Source organism: Lipophrys pholis (genome assembly GCF_963383615.2).
Source record: "Lipophrys pholis genome assembly, chromosome: 12".
NCBI classification, from domain to species: Eukaryota; Metazoa; Chordata; class Actinopteri; order Blenniiformes; family Blenniidae; genus Lipophrys; species Lipophrys pholis.
In genome coordinates, this window is record NC_137641.1 from 24,718,686 (window position 1) to 24,741,811 (window position 23,126).

General features: G+C 39.0%; 1 protein-coding gene across 1 annotated transcript in view; it reads left to right on the top strand.

Moving 5' to 3' along the window:
• LOC308117492 (synaptic vesicle glycoprotein 2C-like) overlaps positions 1-22,504 on the top strand; it is a gene marked incomplete at both ends in the record, with an annotated part of 34,151 nt that extends 11,647 nt beyond the window's left edge. Inside the window, 11 exons of the mRNA XM_080476403.1 lie at positions 1,402-1,582; positions 5,288-5,439; positions 13,504-13,637; positions 14,729-14,818; positions 14,966-15,076; positions 15,184-15,272; positions 16,913-17,077; positions 18,633-18,766; positions 20,619-20,822; positions 20,977-21,136; positions 22,321-22,504. Coding sequence (XP_080332529.1) covers positions 1,402-1,582; positions 5,288-5,439; positions 13,504-13,637; positions 14,729-14,818; positions 14,966-15,076; positions 15,184-15,272; positions 16,913-17,077; positions 18,633-18,766; positions 20,619-20,822; positions 20,977-21,136; positions 22,321-22,504 — 1,604 coding nt within the window. The remainder of the gene's footprint in view (positions 1-1,401; positions 1,583-5,287; positions 5,440-13,503; positions 13,638-14,728; positions 14,819-14,965; positions 15,077-15,183; positions 15,273-16,912; positions 17,078-18,632; positions 18,767-20,618; positions 20,823-20,976; positions 21,137-22,320) is intronic.
• Positions 22,505-23,126: the final 622 nt, after the last annotated feature.

Sequence of the window (23,126 nt, forward strand, 5' to 3'; positions counted from 1 at the left end):
TTATAATGAAGCTTTGACTTGCACAAAGCACAGTTGGTTCACAGCTATATTTACAACGGACATATCAAATTACTATAATAAGCTCAAATCAAACACATTGCCGGTTCAAACTGGAGCCTCTGAATTACATTATTGCACTACTACACCTTCCTCATCATGTAATGTGGTAGCAACATATTTGATATCTGATCCAGATCCTGCCTCTTGTGGACTGAACCACATCCACATCCAGACATATTGAGTATCGATAAACTGAGGTAATTAAATGCAAAATGTCCCAATGCAGTCAAAGCACAGCGGCGGTAGAGTATTGTTGACGAGAGTCACGGAATTCCGTGTTGTAGTGCCCCACACAAGGTGTCTGTAAACTGTCACTACAGAAAATTCTCCTCATCTTTTCTCATTTATTTAGTTTTCACAACGCTCGGACTTCACAGATCTTTATTACTTCCACTGTTCTCATCAGACACATTTGCACCTGAATCCGTTCTCACCAAAATCCAACTTACTGCACACTCACTTACCTGCACCGCAGCAAATGGCAGGAAGCCAGAATCAGTCGAGAGCTCCTCAGAGGAGCATTTTCGTGTAGGCATCAGTTTGGGAGCATCATTTGAAAGAAGATCACATTGCGGCAGATGGCGTTGCGGCAGGGAGAAATGTTTGTATTAGTTAATGGAATGAAGGAGATATCTCTGAAATAATCACAGAGATTATTTGGTTTAAGGAGGCGACTGTATTTCTTTCTCAAAAAGATCTTACAAAAATGTTGCAAATTGCATCTGTTTTTATTAAAATATCCTTCAAAATCATTGTTTTTGTACCTCTCTATTCAATTAAAAAAAAAGGGTTTCTTTATATTTTATTAGCTGTTGTTGCCTCCCAGCAAAAAGACCCACGTTTAAAATTGAACCAGGACTTTTCGGTGTTTACTTTGCATCTGGGCTTAATGTTTGTTTTTGTTTTTTGCAGGTACTCCAGCTCACACATGCTTCTTACGTGACTTATTGGCTCTAATTAACTATAAATGATAGACTGACAGCCTAGATTCACCCTCTCACTCACTGACTTTTTTTCCATCACCTTTAATGCAGCATCTATCTGTTATCCAGGATACGTATCAGTAACACGCATCCATTTATACTTTTGTAACAGTACAGTTGACCGCAGTGTCGTTAAGCCTATGGGCAATTCCTTTTGTTGGCCTCACTGAAATGCCCTTCATTTTGAGTGATCTACTTGAAAGTGTTGCAAGAATGCATGAATGAGAACAAGTGCAAGCTGTCTCTGTCTTTCAAAAGTGTGAAATGTATTTTATTCACTCAGCGGTTTCACTAACAAACATTTGACTCCAGATGGTTGTAATCACACCTCTCTCTTTCTCTGCTCCTCTCTCTTCAGGCAGCATCGTGTATCTTGGGATGATGTTTGGAGCCTTCTTTTGGGGCGGCCTGTCGGACAAGGTGGGCCGAAAGCAGTGTCTGCTCATATCCATGTCCGTCAACGGCTTCTTCGCCTTCCTCTCCTCATTTGTCCAAGGCTATAGTATGTTCCTCCTCTGCCGCATGGTGTCTGGCTTTGGGTGAGTTTGCTTTTCTCCACTTTGCATCCTCCTCTCACGTGTTTGAGATACTAGAAGAGTCCCCCTTGGAGGATTTCGCCCTTACCAGCCTGATGTCCCCCTCCCACCAGTTCCTCCACCGTCTCCAGTCCCCCAAAGTCAAAGCACATGACAAGAGGTTATTTTAACTGCCTGGCAGCAGCTCATCCTCGATCTCCCTGAGCGGGAGAAGCCGAGGCAAAGCAAAACAGAAACATTTGCAGAAGCAAGCCAAGCACAGGAAATGAACATCTGCATGCTTTAGAGCAAGAGTGGTCTGCTTGATAAATGACACGACCTCCAATCACTGTGATCTGACATTCTGTTGAAGCAGCATTGATGGCTACAACTGATGCAGGTCTACCAAGAGAGCAAAATATAAATTAAAGTCAGAAGGAGCCATTGTGGGCCTGCGGGTATTCATGTGATTTCTTTAAAACGGGCAAAACCAAATTTAAAGACGTACAGGAAATAAGTATATTGCCATTCAGTCTGTAATTATGTTGGCATTAATATGCAGTAATAGTGCAGGGTATATACAATCATACAACAAATACCTTCTTACTGTATATTTCACATGTATTTGAATATACATATCTCACAATAGTTCGTAATGTAAAGCAAAAACTCGAGATTTAACAGTGTATAATTCTATTTATATTCAAAATATATCATCACACTTGCTATAACACTCAATATTGGTGATGAAGGAGGATAATTTAGTGAAGAACAGCTACACAAGCCTCTGCAGTGATGACTTCACATCAGGTAGTTTCACCAGCTTTGATTTTCATTGATTATCTGCTGTTACTGATAAGAGACTCTGTTCAGCCCCTTTGTAAAGGCAACTTCTGGTACCATCACCAGTTACTGAACCGTTGATTGTTTTCATATGCTAGCTTTATATTTCATTTGAGTTTTTTTGTGTGCAAAACCTGTAGTCTGACCTCAAAGTACAAGGAGACCTAACTGCATTACTATACCTAACATAATTGTTTAGTTCTTTTTGTCATTCAAATTTCATTGATTGGTTGACCAATTTCAAATACATATTTGTCAGTGTTTATTTAATACGCAAAGGTCTCACCATTTTATTTAGTAAAAACAAACATGAATGCCCTTCTGAATATTTGTCTGACCACAACACCTTATTGAGTTGAATTTACAAACATTTATTCGCTCAGCATTAACCTTTACCAACTGCTGCTAACTGATTCTTTACTCAATCTGTCCTACAGATTTGGACAAAAGACGCCCCACTCTCACAAACCTTAAATAGTAATTACTGCTTGCCAGCTAACATTAGTGAGTTAATTTCATTCCTTTTCTTTAAATGGAAATTAAAGTTGATCACAATTAAGTTCTAGACCGCGAACAATAAACCACTGCACTGCTCACGTTCACCATTTCTTCTGTGAGGTCAAACTCATCCACTAATAAAACCCAGCAATTTAAAAGCTTTGATGTTGGAACAGTCGGATCTCTTGCAGTTCGTCAGTTTCTAATAGAAACAACATAAACTCCTTAGAATATGGAAAACTGGTGGTTTCATTTGCTTCTGGACTAAATAAAAGGAAATACACATAATAAAGTATTTTTTTTTATACCTGTTAAGTTATTGAATGAGCAAAATGCGGACATATCCACAGGATAATATTACATTTATGCTAATATTTACTTCTTGAAGGATAGGATCAGGTGTTTATTGATTATGTAGAAACCCCAACAGGCATTTAATGATTATGTAGAAACCCAATCAGCACAGGTTTAAGTAAACCAAATGTGCTTGATTGGTCTCAAATGTAATTTCTTAATTTGCTGGATGGGTCACTTTGAAATAGAATATTCAAAATGATTTAATAAAGAGCCTATACAGACTTTTCAAGGCACCACTACCGCTTTTGGATTTAATCACAGTTGCATAAGCCACCAGAAAGTCTCTCACTGTGGCTTAGTTTGAAAAATGGCTTCATACCCTAATGGCTTTAAATTTATAATTAGTGGCTTTCTCTTTTACTTTCTCACTTAATTCTCAATCTATATGCAGAACCAAATGTATGTGGGAAGATATATGTATTTTTCTGTGGGGAACATTTAACATTTTTCTGGAAATGTGCAGGAGTAAACAAGAGATGCTGAGATTGTTGCCTTTTGTAGATCCTCAGTCGTGGAGAAATATGAGGAAGCATTGAATGTTCTTGCCAGTTTGACTGGATCCGGCTTGTTTCATTAAGCTTTCCCTTACCTCATTAACTTTGGCACCACGAGCCATCTCAACAAACGGTAATGCAGAAAAATGCGATTCAGTGTCACTTTGTTAAATCATGCGGATTATGTTTCTTCGAACGACTTACATAAAAATATTGGTTCAAATTGCTATTAGCAAGATGTCAATTTAAAATGATTCTAAAATCACTTATTGTCAGATGAAATGCATTTTAACTGAACCCTGTTTTTTTTTTTAAAAGCAGCTAATTTAATAAGAGATAAAACTTGTATGCCTTAAAAAACCAGGCTTACTGTCTGACAGTGTGATTCTGACATCTTCGTTTTAAATGAGGACGGATGTCGGTGTGCAAACTCCTTCCATATTTCTCGTGCCCTCATGAATTAGCTCGTCATGCATGGATGTAGTAAGAAATCAAAGCGTCACAGTTGGCTGCTCAAGAGAGGCAGCTCAGTGGTAACGGCTTGTTATACAGCACGGATCAGACTTTAAAGGGACAGTTCGACAATTTAGAAAAATGCACATCGCCCAAGAGCCATTTTTACCTCTCGGTGATATTTAAAGTGTAAAGTGGAGCAGCAAACTTTGTCACTTTACTGGACACTGTCAATCACACAGAAAAAGAAGGATTAATTAAAAAAGCACAAGTTGGTAAAATTAGGTTTCAACTAAAAACGTCCAGACAACAGCTTAAAGCTCTTATTAAGTTTAATGTAGTAAGTGCAAATCGAGATCTCACGATATCGAGCGTACAAACGGGATCTTCAGACACAATCCCTCAGGAATCTTCGGCAGTTTCCGTGACAGCAAGATGTGAACGAACCTGGGGATGAGCCGTGAAATTTAAATGCTGAAAATATGTGTTTATCTGAGTGTAATGACGAGTTTCCTTCATAAAGGTATTGACAACGTATTACAGATGATCATCAACTAAAACTGGGTCTTAAATATTTCATTTTTACCATGTGTGTTATTTAACAGTAACGGTAGATAATCCCTGAATCCCGTCCTGCACTATTTTTTAATTCCCTTGTCTTACTTGTCTGTTACTTTTGCACTTGGGTTTTCTTTCTTCTGATACATGTTTTGAGTTCTTGAGACAATAAGACAAACTGTAAAAACTCTGGTCCCGGCGGTCCAGCCCAATGCAACTATCCATCACTAAAACACAAGCTGTGATATTGTATCTGAGCTGGGAGATGTAATGTGAAGCCCTCTCGCTGTCGTGAAAATATTTATTTATAGGCGATAATGAAAGGTGTAACAAGGAAGATCGCGGAAAAGACAAGAAGATCCAATGTAATATCCTGTGTTTGAGACAGTACGGTTGCTTCTCATTTTCTTTGGTCGGAAACCAAAAGTCTACTTTCTATGTTTACTAAATGGTTACGTGGTGTGTTTTGTTTAGAATAGCACAAATGAGGCGTCTGATGGCTAACCTGAGCAAACTTTATTTGCAGGATTGGTGGCGCAGTACCGATAGTGTTCTCGTACTTCGCGGAGGTTTTGGCTCGGGAGAAGAGAGGAGAGCATCTGAGCTGGCTCTGCATGTTCTGGATGATCGGAGGAATTTATGCCTCGGCCATGGCCTGGGCCATCATCCCACACTACGGTGAGTGACAGCCCCGGCCTGACGTGCTGGTCGTACCAGTGCCACTGTTCCGAGAGTCAAACAGCACTTTTGGGCTATTTGTACCAAACATTGGTACTCTTGAGGTGTCGGTACTTCAGTCACTAGTGAACGTAGTTCATTTACGCATCAGAATGGTTTAATAGACAATAGAAGACACTGAGCAACCCCATCCACTTTTTTCCATTAAGAAAACCGTTGGTGTTCATTGAAAGGAAAAAGTAAATATGAGTTTTCTAAATAATCATTTCCCTGAAATCTGTTCATCACTTAAATCAATAAAGTTGGAGAGAAAAGTTAAACTATTAATCATAATCAGACATGATCATAATACATCCAATAGTAATAGTAACATCATTATCTAATCACAATGTAACTATCAGGTTGAATTTATACCAAGAACTATAATATTCATGCGTATTACATTTGGACTTAGTGGAATAATGTATTTACTTACCCATAGTGTGCAATCATGAAATTACTTTCAATTCTGATTCTTTAATCACAACTTATAAACATGGAAATTCTTGTAGTCTCCACTTTTTAACCAAGACTCATTCTAATCAAATCAGTAAATGTTCCAAATCACAAAATCACAATGTGCGAAAAGAAAGTAAAACCCCCAATTTAATGACTTAAGAAACTCAAACACGTTTGCAGTTGATTTAATGACGCCAAAGAACCCATAAAGCACACACTGCAGTCGGAACCTGAATAACACTAAGAAAACCATGAGGAATATTTAAACTCCACACAGAGAAGCCCTTTTGACCCGCAGCTTTAAATCCTGCCACGATGGTAAAGTACTGACCGCTACTCCACCATAACGGCATGTTTCCAGAACGAGACATCTGAACTGTATGAGGAGCTTTAAAACTCGGCGATGAACTTCACTGACAAAAAGACCGATTTTATACCGGCTCATCCTGAACGGGATAAAGTTTTACAGAGGACGGATGGATGGAACTGGTCTTTGCGTTTCATGTGAGAATCAAAATTAATCTGCTTCGTTGATTTTCTAGTCTCTGTGTTTTGGGTTCGGCACTTACAAGCATGTCACTTTAAATGTAGAAGTGTTTTTCTTGTTTTTCCTTCACACACAGTGTTGTATGTGAACATCTTGTTTCGCAGCTGAGATTAGAATACAGTATGCAGCAGTCACGAAGTATGGAGGATATAACGACATCGATGACCTTCTTTAGATCTGTAAATGTGAAGAACGACCTGATCTCTGGTTGTTTACCTCGGCTGAATGAAGAATCCACCACTGTAGTCACTTGAGAATCACTGCTCATAGTTACAAATTACACCAACATTATTTGACTGTTTAAAAAAAAGCTAAAATTATGACGCTCTCTATTTTTTAGGAGAAATTCAATTTTTTATAACCAGTGCATAAAATACACGATTTTACATGTTGCAAAAAGCCAAATATGACAACCATGTTGTCTGATTGTAACACGACAGAGCTGAAATTGAAAGTCACTTCACTCACTTTCAGACTCCAGCGAGCCAGATTCCAAAGAGGAAAAGTTCCGCTCGCGTCACTAGTCAGAACATTACCACAAATAGAAATGGCCGTACAGTTTGACTTGGAGGTTTGCTGTTTGTGCTCCTGATGATGAAATCCCCCTCTGCTGTAACTTGTGGGTTAAATGATTAAATGCACTCAGTGGCACTTACAATCTGGTTTCATTTCTTTAAGAAAAAAGTAATGTCTGGTGAAAATACTGATTTGCTTGCAACTTTATAAATCTACCAGCCTCAATGGCAGGTGATCTAAAAAGTTGAATCTGATATAGAGTCCTGCATTTTACCATCGATATGTTGGCAGGACATGAGCTAAAGCAAAGCATTACATATAATTCTAGTCCAACTGAATCTTATTTTTTTCTCATTATTAAACATAGACCCATGTATACGGATAAAGCGCAAACTTTATTACATAATGCACCAAATTATAAAATTTTCTTAAAAAAAAAAACGGGAACACCCACATTTTATTGTGATCATTGAAATATGAAACAAGTTATTACAAAATGCAGCAAAGTTTATTACAAAATGTGTTCTAGAATCTTATTACAAAATGCGGCGTAATTACATAATCAGTTGAAAATGTATTACATTATCACATATTGCACCATTATTACATAATGAGGCACTACAAGCATCAACTCCAATAATCAATACGTAGTAATCACTTAGTTTCAAAAGCAGTTGTACTATAGCAACGTGTTATTTTATGAAAGGTAATTCACAACCGTGATCAAGACCAACAGTTTATGTGCTTTACAAATATATTTGTCCATTTCCCTTCAGTTAATTTCAGTGTTTTTCAGAAAGCAGTTCCTCTGTATGAGAAACTTCATAATGTATATGGTATGAGTGAGAGCGGGAGGACGGCAGAGTACGGAGGAGGTGTGTGTCAGAAGATAAGAACAAAATGAGCGAAATGAAATCAATCCGGTACAGAGGGCTGCGGATGAGAAAAGAGGAGCAGTGAAAGAGATTAGAAGGACGAAGGGGGGGAAGGCGAGTTGGAGAGTGCGCTTGATTTATGTGGCCTGTGTCAGGGATAATCGAAAGGTGAAGGGATACAGCAGAGGGCTAAAGAGAGGCGGAGTCGCAAAACAAAGACAAAGGCAGAGAGAGAAACACTTGGGGGAAAAAAAAAAGAAAAAAGAGCAGAAAGCAGCTGCATGAAGAGAGAAAGCTTCTTTTGGTTTGTTTTCACCCTCGGGAGCATGTTGATGTTATAATGACGCTCGCTCTTGGACACCGACCCTCTTTCCCCTGCCGGGGACTGATTGTGACTCTATTATTTGCGGACACTGACTTGATTAAGCGCCTCTATAAAGAGGTCTTCTTATCTAGAATGAAGTCACAAGAACTTCTGTGCAATATGTAAATAAAAGTAGCAAAGAGAGAGAAAAACATTTTCGTTCTACCCAGAAAACTAGCACTTTAGAATATTTGAAGCAGACTATCGTAAAACAGAAGCCTGTACACATTTAAATTCACTTTGACAACCTAGTTTTGGTTGAGTGAGAGTGAAAGTTTGACGTTATTGTGACCCAGACCGTTGACGTTTGGCTGAGATTATTTAAAAGTATGTGATGGATGTTGAATTGGAAGAAATTCAGGAGCCCACTGCAGACGGGAAATCAACTTGCCATCTTTATTTGATCTGTCACATTCAAATCAATGGCCATAGATGCTCTGCAAGGTTCCCGCCCACGACTGGACAAAACCTGTTCTCCGTATAACCACAGAGCCATTGCAGTGGGGGGGGGGGGGGGTGCGGCTCAACGTGATCGTTATGGTGAACTTTATTAGAAACGCGACCTGTCAAACCACACGGCTCTTTAGTTTCAACGAGTCTCGTTTGATTTTGCAATTTTCTGGTTCAGTCTGTGTGGTTTTTTTTTCCTCTTTCAGAGCTCTGCTTGGGTTTTAGAAGCTATTCCTGCAAATTTGAGGCAATTTTTTGGAACATATCTTGTAAATACTGAATATTGAAATTTGATGTTATTCCAAGACATGATGCAATAATTTCACTGTTGTCTTTGTTTGATCAGTAGAATATATTTGCAGTTTATATCAAAGATTTAGTAAAAAAAGAAGTGCACCAGAGTTCAAAACAGAGGCCCTGGTAGAAAAAGTTTGTGAACCACTGATCTAAACTACTGATGTCCCATTGCTTGATCTTTGGTAGTACATTAATAAAATCAGTTAATCGTTATATAAAAATAAATCTAAAACCAAATTTGATGAAATTCTGTTGAGGCTGAGAGGAAATAGACATGCAGAAAACTATACAACCTAAAAACTGTTTTCACACATGTTGCACATATGGTCTAAATAACACTTCTTTGATTTTACGTCCACATTTCCGACTCTAAGGGCATTGTCTTAAGAAGTATATGAACTGTGTGATCTTGTGCTGTGATGGGCGAGAGATATTGTACCCGGCTTATATCTCTGGGGCTTAAAAGCAGTCGCCTTAAAAGGAAACAATAAATAAATAAAACACTGAACTCACACCACACAGTGAAAGAGGCTCAAGGCTTCAAAAATGCAGCCACAAATGACCGAATGACCAACGTGACACTGGTCCTCCGTCTTAATCGCAATAGTGCACCCTTCTTTTCCATCTAATATTCATTTTATTACTGCACATGACTGTCTACAGAGATGACGTACAGTATGGTGATGTAAATCTTTTTAATGTGTGTAGTTGCTGTCGTTTCCTCTGATTCAGTCGAGTTTTGATGCGTAGATCCTATCATACTTTCGGTCGTTTGAGGTTTTGAGGTTCCTGTTGTACAGGAATGCGTTCTGTATAAATTTTGTCATATGTCTGCCTTTTTTATTTTTATTTTTTTTTTTTTCAACAAAGTTGAGTCACTCTTAGATCAAATAATATAATTCTGAATTGTTAATATTACAAAAATGAGGTTCCAAAATGGACTTCACTTAAACAGAGAATTCTGTTTGCTACACATGGTGCTCAACCTCCTTTGGGAACAATTTGGGTTTCAGTCGAAGGGAAAGGGGGGCGATATTACAACCATCCATGGTGCCGTAAGAAAACCAGCTCTACCCACTGAACCCTCGTAATTTCACAAATATCGTGAAATGTGCCAAAGGTGTTTGCCCAAAATAAAATATTTTCCTCTTGTACTTATTGCGGTGACTAAAATTACAAATGCTTAATTCAGCAAAGTACTAGATTGATAGAAGTGAATTAATGTTTGCCCTTACAGTGGCATTTTTCTCCAGAATTATGTCATTATTACTCAAACGCACAAGTATTTATTTTTTTTTTTTTCAGTTGTGATGCGTGGCAGTATTCATTTCAATCACTGTTTTCAGTAACTGCAGCTAAAGCACACTGCACGCTTATATGCACATGAAGAAAGATATTTACCCCCCATTCATACCCAGAGATATCTGCTTCCATCTTATAGCTCCTTCAGTGGTTGCCACCGTCTTTATTCATGTAAGTGAATGTGAGAGTGCCGGTGGAGGCTCATAATTGAGGTCAATTGATTAGACGCCAGTGTTTTAACACTTTTTTTTCCTCTCAAGATGCAGTGGAGTGTGGGTAATAGGTTCCGCCGCAGTGCACTTTCCATTGACTGGTGGACAAAGGCCAGTGTGTGCACGTGTGTCTGTGTGTGTACGTGTGTGTGTGCGTATGTGTTCCATTTTCTGTGACAGAGAAAGTGACACAGTAAAGAAAGTAGTAAACTGCAAGAAACGAGGTGTGTGTGTGTGTGTGTGTGTGTGTGTGTGTGTGTGTGTGTGTGTGTGTGTGTGTGTGTGTGTGTGTGTGTGTGTGTGTGTGTGTGTGTGTGTGTGTGTGTGTGTGTGTGTGTGTGTGCGCAATGTGAAACACATACGCCTCTACTCACTACGTGCATGTGTGCTCGTTCCTTCACCTACCTGTGCTTTAAAATTTGTGTCATAGCTTTGCACAATGGCCAAGGACAGTGCGTGTGTGTGTGTGTGTGTTTGCATATGCGTGTGTCTGTGGCGTGTACGTGTGTGTGTAGCGCTCACTTGCTGTGGAGTAGGGACATAAATCTTTCTGAGTATCTGAATCAGTCAGCCATTCCCTCCAGTCCATTATAGCTATAATCCCCCTAATGAGGTTTGTACTGGTACAGGCTCGAGCAGCCCCACAGGCCACACACACACACACACACACACACACACACACACACACACACACACACACACACACACACACACACACACACACACACACACACACACACACACACACACACACACACACGCTCACATTGCGTTGACACGGACATAACTGTATCAACAAAAAGACCCAAAACATTCAATCACTGTGCAGTGAACTTCTGCAGCCAATCAAATATATCATCTAAATTGAATTTGTTGCAAAGCACTTCTTTTTTTTTTTTTTTTACTTTGCATGGAAAGTAGGGGAGAATCTGTGACAAAGGGGGTCATTTATAAAACATTAACATCTTTTACTCATTTTTTTTCTGAAAGCTGCATGCTTTTTCAGACATCTTATTTGATGGCAGACACTTAATGCTGATCACATCCCACTGTTAACCACAGGTCAGTTAAACTATTGTGCTTTATTTAAGATTTGTAACTTTCTGCGGTAATAAAAAAGGTTTTCTGTTGGTTGTTGTTTTTTATTTATTTTAATGTAAAAGATCAATCAAAGGCTGAGGAAGCTATAATGGTATGATAATAGTGTCCAAGTCCTCCCCTTGTTGAGTGCAAATAAAGTTTTATTAAATAAAGTTAAATAAAGTATCCAAACAATAGTTTGTTACTGGTTTACACTGGCTTATTAAACACATTTAAATCTTAAATTTCCTAAAGAACCAGCCTGCTAATCACACTGTAAATGATAATGCATCCTCTTAATTATCAACAACTGCTGAAAATGGATTTAAAGAATTATAACAAAGGTCCACACAGTTCTTTCCGTTATTGTTGGTTGTACTGCTGGTTATAGCTCCGTATATTGACGGGACGTTGACAGCCAAGGCCAGCAGTTTTTTAGGAAAATTGGATGAAGTTTGCAGAACAGATTGACGAATCAGTAGAACTTTTAAACTGGCATTTATTAAATCTCTTAAAAAAAACCACTGACAAATCAACAATGTCCACACTTTTTCAGCTTGTGAGTTTTTATATAAAAAAAATTAAAAAAAGACAAGGGCCGTTTCTCCATATGCGTACATGGCCGTACTTGCATTCTCACGTACTTTTGAAATGCCATCAGTCTGTGTCCATGTACTGATCCACTTCAAAGTGCACGTCTTACTGAGTACACATGAAATGCCTGGATGTGTACTCGCTCCGCCCACAACATTGAGAATGCATGAAGACCGGACTTGTGTAGACTTGGGAAGCCAAATTACCCATAATGCATTTGGCAAGAAATGGCGGAAAATGCCTTCTCGCGTCTTGCAATTCCGTACTTCCGAAAACGTACTTGCAAGTATGTACTTGTACGTATCTGCGTATTTTCAATTGAAAAATGGCCAAAGGATTTACGATGAACTTCCTACATTGACATTTCTTGCTCTTGGACATTTCTGACTTGTGTTTTTGCCACTTAAAACTCACAGTAAACACAAATCAACCACTTAATTGATTGATTTGTCCTTTAAAAAGGACAAATCAGCTATAGTCACTGGCTACTGGGCTACTGTCTACTTCAGTATAACAGACTCGGTGAATTCCTTTTTTGTATCCTGCATGCAACCTTCATGGAAACAAATATTTACTTCTTGGCAATTCATAAGCAGGACTACTGTGTTTTTCACCATTTATTTATTTATTTATTTTTTAATCAACTGCTTTCACGTGCAAAAAACAACTTTAAAAATCTGGTCAAGCATCAACATGCAAACATGATAAGAGTAAATCAGATTCAGCCACTCCACCACATGTTGTTGTGGCGTCACCCACATCAACAAGTTGTTGGATAAATATATCCCCTGATACAAACCGTAGTTTACTCTTTCTGAATGTGACTCATCTGGTCTCTTTTGGATCTCTTATTTTGCTAAAGTATGTGTTCACTATCTGTGAGCCTCCTGCAGCAGCACCCTCACAAATGAGCAGCACACAAAAACCAAGTTGGAGCGCAGGTTTTAATTTAAAGAAGCCGGGCTTTTTTCTCATTTCTGTTGCAGTTCAGAATAGGAGAGGAAGCGATGAGGCAGACGAGTGAGACATCAGGAGAGAGAAGCTCAGGACTGTAAATCTACACATGCAAAGAGCGCGCAGTGACACTGGGGAAGTCGTTGACCTGCGGGTTAATTAATTTCATCAGCTTGTGGCGGAGAAACATCGTGTGTGTTTGTTTGAGTGCGAACGGGCCAAGATGTAAAACGCACAGCAGACACAACCTGCGGGGGACGAAAGACTGCTTCATTTTTTATATTTCTACGTCTTCTCCTGTTGTCGAGGCTGCACCCGTGACCTGATGAAGGTGCAGATTTTAATTGTGTCTGTTGTCTGTGTCCCTCTGTGCAGGCTGGAGTTTCAGCATGGGATCGGCCTACCAGTTCCACAGCTGGCGAGTGTTTGTGGTGGTGTGCGCGCTGCCGTGCGTCTCTGCAGTGGTTGCTCTCACTTTTATGCCTGAGAGCCCACGCTTCTACCTGGAGGTAAAACAGAGGGGGTGAGAGAGAGAGAGAGAGAGAGAGAGAGAGAGAGTTATCACAGCACATTTCTCTTTAAAGACAGAGCCAGAGATGTTCTCTGTTTATGTGCGATAAAACTCAGGGACAAAATTATGGTTTGTGTTTGAAAAAAAACAACTTAATTTCTCTCATTGTTGCACTAAGAATTATGTTTCCTTCTGACAAAATGAAAATATCTTTTACACGGTGTCACACTCACCTCATCCATTGTTGGCTATGTTGGTGATTCTTCACCCTTCGTAGGGCATTCACTAATTTAAGGGTAAATTGAAAATGTTAAGGTTCTGTTAAGATGCACCATCACATGACAATTATGTTTTAAAATCTCTTGTAAAGTGGCATAAAAAGAACCAAAACATATGCAAATGCATATAGTTTACATAATTCAGGAATTACTATTCTCATTTAAATGTATATTTGATAAAAAATGACCAAATAATGACTTGAACACACTTAGAACCCCAAAGAATGAAGTACTTTCAAAGAAGATAACATTTTTTGTGTGTCTGTATACTTATCAATATGTAAATACATTGTTAACAGATTTAAGATGTCATTGATTCTGTTTCATTTCGCACAAGATTCAAACTCTATATGAATTGAAATTGTAATAAAATAAGGTTCTGGTCTGAGATAATGCAACCTCAAACTCAAATATTTAACTGAATTATTTCGAAGATTATATAATTCCCCACTAAATAAATTCAGATTGAAAACTGAATTTAATCGTCTCAGGCAATAAACTGTTTATTTTGGTTGTAGTGTTTAATCTGCATTTACAGAGTAGTTGAATAATTCACATCTAAGCCACATGTTACTCTGGCTATGCTATCATTCTCCTGTTAGATACTTAAAAGCACATTAATAATTGAAATCTACATTAATCTAATTCACCAGTGTGAGCTGGTGATTCGAGCGAGATCTCTAAATATGTATTAGTCCTATTTGGTCACGTGTTCCCGGAATTTATTAACGGGACGTGAGAATGAATATCATGCTGTGTATGAATATGTTTGCAGAGTCTGTTTAACTTAAGTCAATGAACGATTCCCCAGACGGGGAAACACGACGAGGCCTGGATGGTGCTGAAGCAGATCCACGACACCAACATGCGCGCCCGCGGCGAGCCCGAGAGAGTCTTCACTGTGAGTACACGGCGCGCTGGCCTCGGCACTTTATTATCTCTGCTGATGCTGATGCTGATGCTGATGCTGATGCTGCTGCCGCTGCCGCCGCCGCTGCCGCTGCTGCAGTGCCATTAGCAGGTGACAGATCAGTATCTCCCCCTGCAGGTGAACAGGATCAAAATCCCCAAACAGCTGGACGAGCTGGTGGAGATGCAGAATGAATCAGCCAACCCGGTGCTCAAGGTCCTCTTCAAGATCAAGGCCGAGCTCAGAGGAGTATGACGCAGTATTGCCTTGTCGCACTCTGAATTTATCAAGGTTGTTTTCATATAAGTGCAGTAAACATCTGTTTGCTTGTTTGTTTGTTTTATCTTTTACAATAGATCTGGTTGACTTTCATGAGATGTTTCAACTACCCAGTGAAAGACAACACTGTGAAACTGGCCACAGTCTGGTTCACTCTTTCTTTTGGGTGAGAAATCTTCTGCATCGCTTGATCTCTGCTCATTAAATAACGTGCGACCTCGGCTGATTCTCCTAATAACCGTTTTAGGAAGTAGTTAGCACTGAGAGAAAGATCTGCCCTGATCTTCCTGATGAATCTTCAAAGGTTAGATCAGATTCAATATTTACTTCGAGTTGTTTTTAGATCTCAATTTGTCTTTCTTTTTCTTGTCCTTTAATTGTCTGAGACAAGCATAGTCTGTTTCATTTTACTTTCCAAAATAAAAGTACAAAATAAACTGACTTAAACCACAAATTACACCTTTACAGTTTTCATTTTAATGTGTATATTGTACTGCTGAGAATTTTAAAGTCCATCTCTGGAAAAACTACAACAAAAACTCAAACGGAAACCTGTGTGCGTACTTCCAGAAATACTTCGACAATGTGTGCTGAGACAGTTTGTAACTGACTGGAAACAAAGAAATGGAGGAAACTAGCATTAGTACTTTGTGTTGCAATAATACTGTATGGACTCCCAGCAAACAGGCAGAATTTCACTTGTGACTGTCTCACGACAGATATACAAACATTGTTTGAAATCATTCAAACGTTCATTTTGTCATCAGATATCAAGCAGAATTCATATATTTAAAAAAAGTACAAAAATGGCTGTATATACAAGACTCACATACCGGATACCTTTAAATGGCATAATGTGATATCTCATCAAAACACAATACATTTTCTCTTAATCAAGTAATAACAGCTGCATTTTGTAATAAACAGCCTGAACACAACATGTAATCATTTGTTTGCATGTTTGTATTGAATTGTTACATATTGCATATTGTTTATTACAAAAGGTATAATATGGTATATTTCATGTTCACCCAGGAGCTCGAGGAGAACAAAGAAATTGAAAGACTTCTTTAGTTGTCTTTTGTTCTGAATCATTAATGTAGAGAAATATCATAATCTCCTCTATGTATTACGTATATTATATATCTTATTAGCTTTGACTGATTGGAGTTACTGCTCTGATAATAGTTTTGAAATGAGCTCATGTTTGTTATTCAAGCCAGAATACAGAAAATGAGAGTTATTCTAATATTTATTGATTTTATGGAAAAGGACATTCTTTGTGGTTGTATATTACATATTACAATGTACTATTACCTTGTAATAACCACTGCAATATGTTAAAAAAAATTTACTACATGCAAGAAAATATATTTACAATATAAAGCTTTCCGGCTATTTATTAGGTTATTACAAAATGTGTGTATGTTGTCACATAGTTAAGTGGCAATTTATTAAAAAATTTTGAGTTATTGTATGATGCGAACTTATTATAGAATACCAATGCTACACTGGGAGTATTTTTCTATATTGTTCATGTTCTTCTGGGACACAGGACCTTAAAAATCTGAGAGGATTAGCTGGTTATTTTAATGACTGTATCATTCTGGTTCATATGGACAATTCTCAGCAAATCACAGTAATCGTAATGCGACTTTGAGCTTTCAGCTTTGAGCTGTGTTTTTTTTTTTTATATATGTGTGTGTTTTTTGGTATATTCTGTACTTTTTATAACAACTGAAAGTTTAAGCGACACTCGGTATCGTAAAAGTGTCTCAGTACTAAGACTTCTGACAACACCACCAGGTACTACGGACTCTCCGTGTGGTTCCCGGACGTGATCAAGCACCTTCAGGCTGACGAGTACGCCTCGAGAGTGAAGATTCACAACAACGAGCGAATTGAAGATTTCACCTTCAACTTCACCCTGGAGAATCAGATCCACAGAAATGGAGTCTTTCTAAATGACAGGTACGAAGGCCTTCATGCACAGGCCGACTTCAGTTTAGGCTCAAATGTTTTCCTGCGATTGCCAGACACACATAATATGAATGAAGAACTTGTTAAAAACACTGTTACACATTGCGCTCTGAACCTGTGAGAACCGCTCGCCTCGGTTGTTGTGCTGAAACGCTGCCCGTCCCGTTCTGGGATAGCAGCACTATTAGTCATTCCCACAAACAACACGCCACTGCAGGTAATATTAATCCTTCCTGTTTTATCTCCTCCACCACCAGGAAATTAAAAGGCTTATCTCTCTCTCTCTCTCTCTCCCTCTCTCTCTCTCTCTCTCTCTCTCTCTCTCTCTCTCTCTCTCTCTCTCTCTCTCTCTTTCTCTTTCTCTTTCTCTTTCTCTCTCTCTCTCTTTCTCTCTCTCTCTCTCTCTGTTCCCATCCCCCATCTGTTGGTTCTCCTCTTAGTTATGATTGTCACTTACAAGAAGGCCAAGGAGTACACACACATTGATATGCTGTTTTTGTTCTTTCTGCGTTCTCACTGGAGGCCACAATGCATTTATTTAGAGATTTAATCAAAACTGGATAGGGGAACACGCAGCAGATCACACAGAGGATTAACCCTACGATATGCACCGGGGGGGCCTCGAGGGGAGAGAAGCGGTCTTGGGATCGGGAGTTTGCCTGATCGGATTCCACAGCCGACGTGTCATCGCTGTGGTTCCCTCCACATCTGAGAAATAGCATTGGTCAATGCAGAAAAACAATATTCTGTGCCATGTTAGACATTCAGAAGAGAGAGACATACGAGGTTTTCCTGAGGACATGATGAACCAAGCATATATACTGGGAAATGTTTCTACTGACTTATTGCTGAGATGAAAGTTTTTCAAAGAGTAGTTTCCTGGTCATCACCTTGAATCGTTCTGCCTCCCAATCAATGAAACCGTCTTGTACAGCCGTAATCTGTAATAGTGAAGGGTAATCACATTACATGTGATTGCAACGCAGTGAAGTAACATTAAGCCACAGTGAATTTCACTGAAGTCCAAGATGAAGGTCCTGTGAAAGAGAGAGTTCGATCCTGTAATTGCTGGATTTGTTGATCAGCATGAGGTTGTCACTCAGAGATCAGGTTGCATTTACTGAATCATCTCCGACTCCAGCCTACCCTATCTGTAACTCTAACCCTAACCCTAACCCCGCCAGTAACAATGCATTTATATGTGGAGTACATGTCGTCCATAAACTTTAGAATGTTATCAGTGAGGCAAAATCCCTCAAATATGTCCTCATTGTCACCCCTCATTTTTAACTATGTTCTCTTTGCTACGACATACTTCAACTTCTTTCGCATGTATCTGGCCTCCATGAATGTGTATTCCAAATTCAGAATTATTATTGACTGTGTAGTTTGTATTTTTCATATTTACTTACTGGAAAACCCACAAAAACTACTGTGATACTTACAATTTACTGAGACGTTTGTCAGAATATGTTAGAAATATGGATAATCTATGTTCGCTGGCTTGGTCTTGCGGTCTCTTTTAAAGTCACACATCTCTCCACAGGTTCATCAGCATGAAGGTCAAGGCGGTCACGTTCATTGACTCGTCTTTCCTCAACTGCTATTTTGAAGACGTTTCATCGGTGGGATCCTCCTTCAGAAACTGCACCTTTGTGGACTCTTTCTTTTACAACACCGGTGAGTGTACGCCCACTCAAACCCACTGGCATTCAGCCCCCCCCCCCCCCCGTCTTGACAGTTCATTCTGGGTGCTCAGAATAGGTTATAGGACTTCTTTGCTTTGCCTTATGCAATTAAATTACTGGTTAACCTCTCTATGGCCTGTGCAGATTGGCTTTCTGAACTATCAGTGGCTGTTTGTCACAAACAAGTGAGCCAGTCCAGGCTGCGGAACCCTCAAAGAGGCAATATCTCACCACACAGACTCACACAGTGAAGCTGCTCCGCGTATACAAACATCACATGAGTTTCTCAATTTTCGGGATATTTTTTAAAATTATTATCAAGAAACAAACAGGGGCTCCTGCGTCAGCATCAAAAAACATCAAATTGTGTCCTGGCAGGGGTGAAAAAAAAAATAAAAAAATGCAATCAAATCATTTTAAGGTTGACAAAGACAGAAGCAGGGAAAGAAAAAAAAAGGAACAGGAAAGGCATTTCAAGTTACACGGAGCTGAATCAGACCTTGTGGGAGTGCGGGGTGGAAGAACAGTTCCCTCCAGCACTCAGGAAAGCGCTGAACATGGAAACAGTAAGGGCACGTCAGGCTGGCCGGTAATGCCCTGTGGGAAACGTGGTCTCTTTGCCCTGTGCAGTGCGTCTCTCCGCAGCAGAGGATGAAGAGAAATTAGGAGAGACAGAATGAAACGGTGGGGGAGGAAGGAGTGTGTCATGAGAGCAGAGGTGAGAGCAGGGGATGTTTCCTCATTGCTGCACCTGCTGGAGTTTATTAAATGATGTGACTATTTATGGAGAGCCAACCAGCATCTAAATGATACAGAATACAGATTAAATGAATGCAGTTTTTAATCAAAGTGGCCTTTATCCTGGCATATGTTATCCTAAAATATTGCAAATGAATAATGGTTAACAATTTCAATCTTGATGTACAGTTTTCTACAGTATATCTGATTATAATGACCACAAACTTTTAATCCACACACGGTGGAGCAGCAAACAGTTTTTAGATATTTGTTTAAAAACATGAAATGTGTGAAGAACATTTTAGCATTTGTATTATATCATACTATATTATCATTATCCTATTGCATTGTCTCCTGATATATCATGTCATACTTTACTCATGTGATGTTATACAGTATTCTACCATAGAGTCGAGTACGCATCCATAATTTCTGAAATCGTACTTTTTCATATTGTCTTGTCTTATATACTAACAACATATTGTATCCTAACTACATCATGTCATACTGTATTGCATAGTGTTTTGCTGTATTATATCTTCATATCGTATTGTATCATATTATGTTGTATCATATTTCATTGTGTGGTATCATACTTTATGTCATCATATCGAACTGAATCTTATCATATCGTATCGTATATCAACAGAAAGTATATCCTACTGTATCGTATCATACTGGATGTGATTATATTATAGTGTGTCATATAGTATATTATCAAATAATACTATATGTATTGTATTATACTGTATACTATCATACTGTATTGGATTTTGTTGTGAAGGACGGAAGGAAGGACTTGTATCATCTTATATTTGGTTGCTTGTACAAGTAGTCAAAATCCTTTAATTCTATTCTGTCTAGTTTGTTTAATGACTTTATGGAGGATTATGGCACAGTTATAACATGCAAATTTTGCACACAAATGACCCGAGTCTGGAATAGTTATCCTGGATTTAGACTTTTATTTTTATGACCTTATGACTTTTAATTGATACATCATGCAAAGACTCTCCTTCATCTAAATGGATCTCTCCCTTTAAAATATATAGTTTTGCACTCCATTCCAACACAGTCGAATCTGAACTTGTCTCTTATATTTACAGACATTGACGATGCCAAGCTGACAAATTCAAGGGTGATCAACAGCTCCTTCCACCACAACAAGACGGGCTGTCAGATGACGTTCGACGATGACTACAGCGCCTACTGGGTCTATTTCGTAAACTTCTTGGGAACGTTGGCCGTGCTGCCCGGAAACATCGTCTCTGCCCTCCTCATGGACAAAATAGGGCGCCTGAGCATGTTAGGTATGATGACGGAGGGCCTGCTCTGACTTTTAGCTCTGGGATATGAATAGCGGTCTTGTGACATTGGCCTTTAAGTCTGCAGTGACCTCTAGTGACGTAGAGAAGCTTGTTTCGCGTCGCAGATGTGAGACGTGTGCTGCGCTGTGTCCTGCAGGAGGCTCCATGGTGCTCTCAGGCATCAGCTGCTTCTTCCTCTGGTTTGGGACCAGCGAGTCGATGATGATCTTCATGCTCTGCCTCTACAACGGCCTCAGCATCTCTGCCTGGAACTCTTTGGACGTGGTCACTACCGAGCTGTACCCGACAGACAGGAGGTGAGACCTGCACTCAGCGTAATCCCCCCATTCCCAAAAGAAAAAAGACGGCGTGGCTGTAAATAAAAACATATTAAATTCAATATAGAACACAGTCAGCTTCAGACGTTAAAAAAAAGCATTCCACCATTTCCTGAAAAATATAATGTCATTTTGAATGTGATGGCAGTATTTAAAAAAATAAGTTTACCTTTGTGTAGAATTTCCTCTTTATGTAACTCCAGTCTGTAATCTTTTGAAGATGCTCCACATGTTTATTAATTGACATTAACAGTCTTCCCTGAACACGATGGTATCTTGATGAAAGTAGTTGTGGCTCCAAATCCTCAAAATACTTTTAATACTGTTTCTTTGCAGATTGTTCACCAACTTTTCTCCTCCTGTTATATCCAGTCGTGTGAAAATCTTGTTACAATTCACTTATTTAACTGCAAAACTCTCCCTTAACTGTTTCAATATTTTTTTTGTTTTCCAGCCCCCTTGCTGCATCCTCTGTTTATTTTTGTAAAAATGTTCCATCACATTTAAAATTAGCACATATTTTCACTGAAATATTAAATGTATTTTTGTCAATGTCAAATACATTTCCTATAAATGCAAATATATCATTGCATCCTATTCCAACTTTGTTGAATTCCAGATTTTATTAAAAAATTTTAATAAATCAGCTTCAATTTGAGTTGAAACAAGCATTTTAGCAAAATGCTTATCTGGTTAAAACACTTGAGTACAATCTAAGAAAACATGCAGCTTTGATCATAAAATAGACTTGTCTTCAATTTGTAGGTGCAGATTTTAGAAGATATTATCAAATAAGTACAGTTCAGTAGACATACAGTAGAATCAGAACATATTCAATCAAAATTTCCACTTCATGAAATTAGAATTAAAATCCACATATTCAATGAATGCTTGATGAAACTATTGACTCACCTTTACAATTTTCATCTTTATTCTCCAAAGTGTATATTATATGAAGGAACATGTTTAACTGCATAAACATTTACAGTTTTTTGTTTTTTTTTGAAAGCAGTAAACTGTTCTTCACAGCTAAAAACACAGTTCTTCACCTATATGATATTTAAGCTTGATTGAATTGATTAAAAAAAAAAGAAGCATTTAAGCTATAATCCAGTCTTGAATGAGACCTACATCCTATACATTTCTTTCTCCTCTGTCCTCAGGGGCACAGGCTTTGGCTTCTGTAACGCCATGTGTAAGCTGGCAGCGGTGATGGGCAACCTCATCTTTGGATCGCTGGTTGGCATCACCAAGGCGATTCCCATCCTGCTGGCGTCGGCTGTGCTGGTTGGCGGTGGGCTGGTGGGGCTCCGACTGCCAGACACACGTGCCAACGTCCTCATGTAAACCTCGGCACAGACCGGTCAGCCGTTTACCAGGTATTTACTCAGCGTACTGAACAATGAATCGTGTATGAGACGAGCTTTGCCGTATTTATCATTTGATAATTAATGTCCAAACACACACACACACACACACACACAGATACACGATAGGTCATTGTTATGTCATTTCTGAGTGAAATACCTGGTAACGTGGAATAGTGAAATGCAGTTTGACGGAGCTGTGGATGTACAGAGGAGGGTCATCTGGAGTGTCAGAGTTGCAAATGTACAAGTTGGACAGTTGTGATTCTTGCAGGATTTCAAAGAAAATGGCTGTGAGCGGTGGTGAAACTCTGTAGATCAACAGCTCGTTAACTAATCCGGGCTGTTTCACACATGCAACCCACGAGATGCATGTGACCAAAGCTGCAAAAAGGCTTTGTCTCCGAACAACCTTCCTCTTCCAGATTTCTCTCCATCGTTGCTCAGATTAAAGGAATAATTTGACATTTCATTAAATGTACTTCTTTCTAAGCTACCACTTAGCGTCGTCGAGACTGGAAGTGAGGGACATGATGGCTTGGCTCAATTGATCCTGGGGGGAAAAAAATCAGCTGCCTGTGTCCACCGATCAGCCAGAACTT